At 47.8% G+C, this 8,116-nt stretch overlaps 1 protein-coding gene across 1 annotated transcript; it reads right to left on the bottom strand.

The window, feature by feature from the left end:
* Nucleotides 1-5,351: 5,351 nt before the first annotated feature.
* On the bottom strand, nucleotides 5,352-6,006 carry LOC124696371 (agglutinin alpha chain-like). Its single transcript, XM_047229110.1, has 3 exons — nucleotides 5,859-6,006; nucleotides 5,682-5,818; nucleotides 5,352-5,603 (listed from the first exon to the last, which is right to left on the bottom strand). Exons 1-3 carry the CDS (start codon nucleotides 6,004-6,006, stop codon nucleotides 5,352-5,354), a joined length of 537 nt encoding a protein of 178 aa, XP_047085066.1.
* Between the last annotated feature and the right edge of the window lie 2,110 nt (nucleotides 6,007-8,116).

The following is an 8,116-nucleotide window of genomic DNA, read 5'->3' as shown; positions in this document are numbered from 1 at the left end:
CGGCTGGCAACGGCGACTGGCGGGGAGAGTCCTTGCACATAATCACCTAGAGAAGGCCATGCAACGCTATCTCACTAGGGAGTAAATTACAAGGATCTACCACATTTGGGGCGAAGTCGACGGATCAGTACCACTTTTACTATTTTTTTCATGTCAGTACCATTTCTGAGGCAGGCAACAACAAATCGCACTAAATTTTTGCAAACAGCGACTTAGCCATTGAGGCCCACAGTGCCTACGTGGGAAACGGCCGTCTGCTTCTGCCGTCTATCTCTGAGTCGTCAACTTCCAACTTGTTCCAGGCACTGTAGGCCGGAGCAATTGACGAAGTTCGGGAGCCTGCCGGAGATCTTTTCCCAGGCGAGGTACTGCCACCAGACTGACCCGACGTCGGCAAACACCATGACGCAGAGGTCCGGAAGCCCGCGTGCAAGAGGCGGCGAGCGCCGCGACGGAGCAGCGCAACGCGGCATTCCCGTAGAGGTCGAGGTCCTCGAGCTTGGTTCTACACCTAGAGCCGGCGGTGGCCGCGGGCGCGCCGCGAACTGCGAAGGCTAAACCTCTTGAGGGTGCTGAGCTGCAGCAGGGTGGCGCCTGGCGGCGCTGGCGACGGCGTGGAAGTCAGCATTGAGCGACACGGCAGCGAGCGAGAGCTAGGTGAGGCGGTCGCCCCGACGCGCGATGCCAGGGACGGAGCCGTCGTGCGCGACCTTCGTTGTTTGCTGCCAAACCGCACGACCTTCGTTGTTTGCTGCCAAAGCTCCCGCCGCTGCTGACGCACACAGGGAGGAGGAGAACGATGCTGCAGCAATCCACGCCGCCAGAGGGCCTGGTCGCCACGGCGCGGGCCGCGGCGAGGCCGCGCCCGGTGCGGCGCGCATCTTGGTGCTGCTCGGCCCGACGCGGCAGGGGAGGCGGCGCCCGGCCTGAGGCAGCAAGGGAGGCCGCGCTCGGTGCTGCGCGGCGAGGCAGGCCTGCGCTCCACGGCTCCACCTCGCAGCCAACCGCCGGGCGCCACCTCTGTCGCCAACCGATCCCCCCCCCCCCCCCCCCCAGCTCCTCCCACGTCGGCGTCTAAGTGGCACGCGTCCGAACCCGTGCGTGCGGTGCCGCACATCGGCTCCTCACGCCGCCGCATCAGCTCGGGCCTCGCGCATTAGCCATGCGCGCCGCCGTGCCGCCGTGCCTCAGCCATGCGTCATGCGTGCCACAGCGCCCGCTGCACCTCAGCACCTGCCCACGCCGCTCTTGCTCCATCAGCACCAGAGGACGCGCCAGCGAGGCAGTGAATCGTGCCATTCTCCATGTGCCTGGATTGGGACGCCATGGAGAGATATGAACACGGTTCTTTCCCCCTTTTCCTCTTCCCTTATCTTTGCTCCACGGTCCACCAAATTCCTCCCTTGGTTATTTATTTTCTCGATTTATTTCTAGGCTTATTATTGTTCCGCTCCTTGTAAACGGCTTGATGACGGCAGTTTGGCCACGTCATCGCTGACAGTGGGGCCATGACAGCTAAAACGCTATCAGTCAACTATTTGCGCTATTTGTTGCTGGCTGCCCCAGAAATGGTACTGACGTGAAAAAATTACCAAAAATGGTACTGACCCGTCGACTTCGCCCTAATTGTGGTAGTTCCTTGTAATTTACTCCTCACTAGGCACCCACAAGTTTAATTCTGGTGATTTTTTCCGAGGTGCTCAGACTGATTGTTGGTGCGTGGTTCATTTGTTTTCCTGTACAGTTGGTACTAGGGATGTACCGAGATGTTCATTTGTTTTCCTGTACAGTTGGTACTAGGGATGTACCGAGATGGCAATAAAAAGGAAGAGAGCACGGGATCTTTTAGTGTGATTTGACATGTACTTCTCTGCGTTGGGTAAAATTATTGCACACTTTTTTCTTCTTCTGCTCTTATTAGGGTTGCCACTCAATTTAAGAATTAGATAACTGAGGAAGATTCGATAATTTTTGACCCGACTTGGAATAAGTATGCCAAATGTTTAGTTGTAGACCTACTATCTCAAATCTTCTCAAATATTATTTCTTCTGTTGATCTGGTGTAGCTTTAAGATTATATATTTGATATACAAGAGATACATGCCATTCGAATTTGGTATACTTCAGAACAAGAGATATATGCCATTTGACTTTCTTTAAATATATTTTCAGACACAATGCCTTAAACCTTTTTCTTCTGCTTTGAAGTAATTCACTGCAAAGTGCATCACTTTAGCTAGAACACGCAATCGTTTGTAGTTTAGTACTTGTGCTAAATCGTTTCCAATATGGTAATAAAATAAAAAAAAATGTAACATGCTAAATACACTTAATATCAGGCTGCTTATTGGGTGTGTTGTTTCATCACACATTAGGGCAGTCAGTTAGATGACATAATTGCACGGGGAGAAACTACATGTTGTAAACATCACTTGCCTTCAGTGCCCTTTTTTATATTCAATAAATATCAACATGTAGCAAGATGTGCATTGCCCCGTCTTGCAGTTCTGCCCCTCCTTAGACATTGCCTTCCTGTTGTTCTGCTGACTTCGCATGAACTTCTCCCATTTGTGCTTCAAGCAATGTCGGCGTTACGCATGTGCTCAACATTGTTGTCTCGCCGTTCGAGGACTTCGTTTGCTCGTGCTCCACCCATGGTACATCGTTCTGGCTAAGATGGAGGAGCTGAGGAGAGACATCCAGGAAACTAAGGCGATGGTGCAGGTGGTCACTGTAAAAGAGGAAAAGGAAATACTAACAATACATGTTTGTATGTTATCTCATAGCAACTCTAAATTCATGGGCCCTGAAAATTTGAGAATCGACTAAGATTTTCCAGAGTTGGAAAAAAATATTAGTGCATAAGGGCCAGTGACATGTTGAAGTAGGAGAACTACATGAGTATGTAGTGCTGTTGTTGGAGTGAGTTGACTATTGAAGTAAAACGACGATATGAAAAAATATTTGATGCCCCATGCATGGCAACACACAGACATTTAACTATGAATATCAAAGTGTTGTTTGGACATGCCACTCAATATCAAGTATGAAAGAAGTACAGCTCCAGTTATATATGTGTTTGCAACACCCACGTTTTATGAGACAATAATACATCCAAAAAGAAAGGTTGTTGAGTTGACAGTTATAAGAACACAGGTGTGGGACTTACCGTTGAAGGGTAATAAGGAGACCTAGAACTTGAAACCATGCAGATGAACAACAATGTTGTCTTGTTATTGCGTTCGGTATTATCATGTTGTAGTATATTATGATATCTCTTATTTGTTTTGAATTTTCATAGTAATTGTGAATTATATATGTGCATTGAGAAATAAAATTTGAAGACCCGTAGCAACACATGGGTATTTGTACTAGTCTCTATCAATGTTAAAAAAAAACTGATAGTGTTGGCTGCAGCCAGGCCACATACCATATAACTTTTTAGGGTTTGTTTGATTCATAGGATAGAAAAAGTGGAGGAACAGAAAAAAATAGAGGATTGCTATGATTTGTCCCCTTGATTTCTATGTGAAAGATACCTATAGAAATTGGTATAACTAGTTATCATAGACACATTGCACTTGTTAGAAATCATATATGATCGTAGTATAGGAAATCAATCCATAAAATTTTTGGAGGCTTCAATCCTTTAAATCAAATGGGCTTTATAGGAAAAATTCCTATGGGTAATCCATTGAATCAATCATCAGTCTCCTAATAGCATCACCCCCCACCCCTACCCCCACACACTAATGCGCTCTGAATGGCCATTTGGGGCGCCCCCTAGAAAAGGTTGTCCAAGTTGATGCTGACGTTTGGCAGGCTCCAAAACTCTATTCGGCGATGACCCCACCCATATGGGATGTATCAGGGGTGCAGGCACGCGTGCTACGTTGGAGAGAGGTGGGTGGGCTCCACTCGCCAGCGATCCATCAATTTTGTTCACCCCTCCATCGTCCCGCAACTCTGCCGCTGTGTCACCATCGCTAAGACGTTGTCTAGTGCGCCCACCGCTGCTCAAAAACACCACATAGACACCGCCGCTTCGGATCACCCACCCCTGCCGCATTGTTGGAAGCCGCCGCATCTTCGGTCAAGTCATCGCAGCACATGAAGAGCCGGTACATATAAAATTATGGCAAATGGTGCCTCCAGAATAGGCTATCGAGCATCAGTTATCTTTCGAAGAGGGGATTGCAGACTATCTTCAGGTTTAGAATGTGTATCTGGGACATGAGTCTACCCTGCTATAGCTGGTTAGTTAACAGAGCTGCATTGACTACCCCACCTCCTTTGTGTTACTTTCATTTTCCTAGCGAGGGCATTCATCATGGAAATCAGTTCAACATTATACACCATACGATCTATATTCTTCTCAGCCATTTCTTGGCACTTAGCTGATTTTTTTGCAATATCAACCGACTTGCATTGCTTCCATTTTCCCAAGTGGAGCATCCATCATGGAAATCAGTTCAACATTACACGCCCTAAGCTCTCTGTTCTTATCGGCCATTTTTTGACATTTAGCTGATTATTTTGCAATATCAACCGACTTGCATGCATGAAGTAACAACCCTAATCCTGGAGCATGTCTATGTTCCTCTTGCATTTTTCCTAGAATATTAGTATATAGAATATGAGTAAGAGTTAGTACTAGCATTCAGTCTTTAATATATAGATTGATAATAAACCCGTCGGGTATTGTTATGAACTCGGCGATTACCCCGTTGCGACTTCTATTTGTATCCACTCTATCTATATAATTTCGAGGCAAGGGTAGGGCTTTTTGTCATTCGATCAGGGCCTAAACTTCAGTTAATATGTGTCTTTATGTATCTATCCATACCTGACAATCTGAGCCCTATAAGTGAAGACCACGATCCTCCTTCGGAAGTACGATTGTGCCAACATGTTCAGCTGAAAGCAAACTGACCTGATTTCTACTCCTTGATCCCATATCCCAGTAGGTTTTTCACCCGCCCGGTACATGGGTAATAGGTATCCATTGCCAACCCTAGAGATGACTACAATTAGAATTATACGGTCGAAAACCAACTATAATTGTACATCAAATAATGACCAGAAGACCATTTAAATATTTCCCATTGCACTTTCTTGTTTATATCATTAACACCGGCGAGTTAAATATGATACTAGCACATTTTGAGTTTGGTCATATGAAGTACATAATCAGATGGGTACAAGGCCCACATGTCTAACATATTTCTCCAAAATTACATAATTTTACCGAACACAGCAGCATACTCTGAAACGACGGGGTTCTTTCGTTTCGTCCCGTACCTATTGCAAATGTCATAATCGGCCGGTTTGCTTACGAAGTTGCCTTGTAATTAAACTTGGCATGGCATGATGTAAACCCCGATTGCATCGAGCAGCCAGCCAGAGCGTCCCCAGAAGCCCACGATGCAACCATTTGCGGCCGGGATGGAGAAGGGCGTGCCGGTCCCCTCGCCGTACGGTCCGTACGTTCTTCCCTTGTCTGTACGGAACGTCAACGAGGTGATGACGACTTCAGGAACGCTTCTGCAACGCCCAAACGTCCCCTCGACGGCGGTGAGATGCTCATCCGGTGAGAAGTTGATCTGCTCACACGCCAAAGAGATGTGTTAGCTACGAAAGGCTTGATTTCTCAAATCAAGAAGATGTACGTACGTACGTACCGTCGCACGGAGTCCCTTTGAGCCATGGGAACGGCCGCCGGACGGCGCCATCGTCCGCCCCACCAAAACCCCACCCAGAAGATACTCGAACGAGAAGTTGTGCACCGCGTCGGCGTGGTAGAGGCTAGAGGGTGACGCTGAGGAGGCGAGGCGTGCCACCGCCCGCGCCCGGGCTACGGGCGCCGGGCATGTAGAAACCTTGCCCGCCCGATCCTCCCCACGGCCCGACCTTAACCACTCCTCCTCCTCCTCCCGGACGCGCCCCGTCCGTGATCTCGCCGGAGAAGTTGCTGAGCAGCCCGCGCCTCGCCAGTTGAATGTTCATAGCTTCTATCTGTCTCATATAGATCCGGCGATCGGCGGCCGAGAGTGAGGCTGCTCCGTCGCCAGCGCCCGATCGTCTCACTTCCCTATGCTGGCGCTCGTGGTATTGTAGTTCGGCTGGTGAGAGTGGGACACTCGCGCGAGAGGCGGAAGATGGCATACATGCTGCTGCTCTGTCTCTGTCGCCGGCGCCGGCGTGAGCTCGGCTGCCCGATCGTCCCTCTTCGCTGTGATAACCACGCCAGAGCTCCTGAAATCAACCGTGGGTGCAACATTAGTTCTTATGTCACATGCTGTGTGACTGTGAAGTCCGAACTCGATCGACATGGTTAGGTTCATGGTGAATATATATATACGGTGTCGCTGGACTCCGGCATCCTTGTCGCTGCTGCTGCTCTTCCCTCTTGTACGCCATCTCTCCTGCTGGTTTCCCTGCGACTGCGAGTGGCTGCTCTCTGTCACTACACCACGTCATAGAATTAGGGGCACTTCTCCTAGTGGCACTTGTCAAAGTGCGGCTAATAGCAGTCAATTTGTGGCACTTTTCGAAAGTGCCCCTAATCGTATACCTATTGGGGCACTTCTCAAATGCCCCAATATGTGTATACCTATTAGGGCACTTCTCCTAATGCCCCAATAGATATACATCTTTTGGGGCACTTTTAAGTGCCCCAATTTATCATTACTCACTTGACAATTATATACAACCTGTAATTATAAACACGAATAAACACAACATTCCGTACTAACATTGCAGTTCATACATACATACCCACATTGCATACTAGCATTACTTAATAGTCCATACCGACATTGCACATCATAGTTAGCAATCCATATTGACCTCACATTGAAACCCATATTTATAATTATTTAATAGTCCATAGTGACATTAGAGTTTAGTACACTTAATAGTCCATACAGATTTGGACATCGAAGACAAAAGTACGGAACAGATGTTGATTTCGTCGGAGATGATGCGATCTGATGGGGCATGCAGGATGATCAAACATATGTGTGCATCAGACTTTGGCTTTGATACCAATGTTAGAAAAATTAGTGAGGGAACCGTGCGGGAGAGAACTAACACCATCACCATCAACGGTAACTGTCCGAACGTAGCGGCAGGAGCACACCAGGCCCACCAGGCCCCGCCGAGCCCAAAGCCCATATGGCCCAAGGCACCATGCGGGCTTAACCCGGTGGCAGCTGGGGAGGGAAGGGGGATGGTGGCGGCTGCGCTAGGGTTCGCGTTTCCTGCCCATGGGAAGGCCAGACCAATTTTTCTTTCACACTCTTTACTCAGTGCCTTCCATATCTTCGCAATCATGTCGCTACGAAGTCGCCGGGCTAGAGCTTTTCCCCACTATCCATGAAACGTATGGGTGATCAGCTTTGTAGCAATAAATTTCCCATCATATTTAATTAAGGCTAAAGCTACTTTGAAAAAAGACAAATGTTATATCATATACTTTAATAGATATATATATATATATAATACAAAGTATGATTGATTTTATAATAAATATATATATGTTGTTGTTTTCCCAATCGATGCTTCTTGCACTTAGGAAAATTGACAAGTTCGATTTTTTTGCTGCTGTTTTTTGACAAGTTCGATTCGATTCCTACAACTCGTTTTGTTTTTTTATTGGTTTTTGCTATTTCCAATTGTTGCTCTAAAAATAAAAACCCAGAGACTCAATTTTTGGTTAACAGTACTTATCGCACGTCAAAACATAGTCAATGTTTTTGTAAACTATAAGCTACAACTAGGTGCACAAATTTTAACAAAAAAATTCTCAATTCCGTGTATTTATTTAGGGGTCCAATTACTCATCTTCGTACGGAGAGGTATTTGGTCCAACCGAGCAGGCCCAATAGGCCCAGCTGGTCAGCCCAACCTCTTTCTCTTTCTCTTATTTCTCTGCCCTTCACGCACGCGACCACCATTTCCTTCTCCTCTTGCGCCTGCGATGCCGCCGCCGCCGCTGCGCGCCTGCCGTCGCCGTGCCGGCAAATACTGGCCGCAACCGCCACGCAATGAGCAAGCCACGCGGGGACGGAGCACGCCATGCCCACTTCCCCTACCACGGCCTCGCGATGGACAC

The sequence above is a fragment of the Lolium rigidum genome, chromosome 3 (assembly GCF_022539505.1).
Source record: "Lolium rigidum isolate FL_2022 chromosome 3, APGP_CSIRO_Lrig_0.1, whole genome shotgun sequence".
Lineage (NCBI taxonomy): Eukaryota > Viridiplantae > Streptophyta > Magnoliopsida > Poales > Poaceae > Lolium > Lolium rigidum.
The sequence above is the reverse complement of the archived record's forward strand: the minus strand, read 5'-3'. Positions and strand labels throughout refer to the sequence as shown.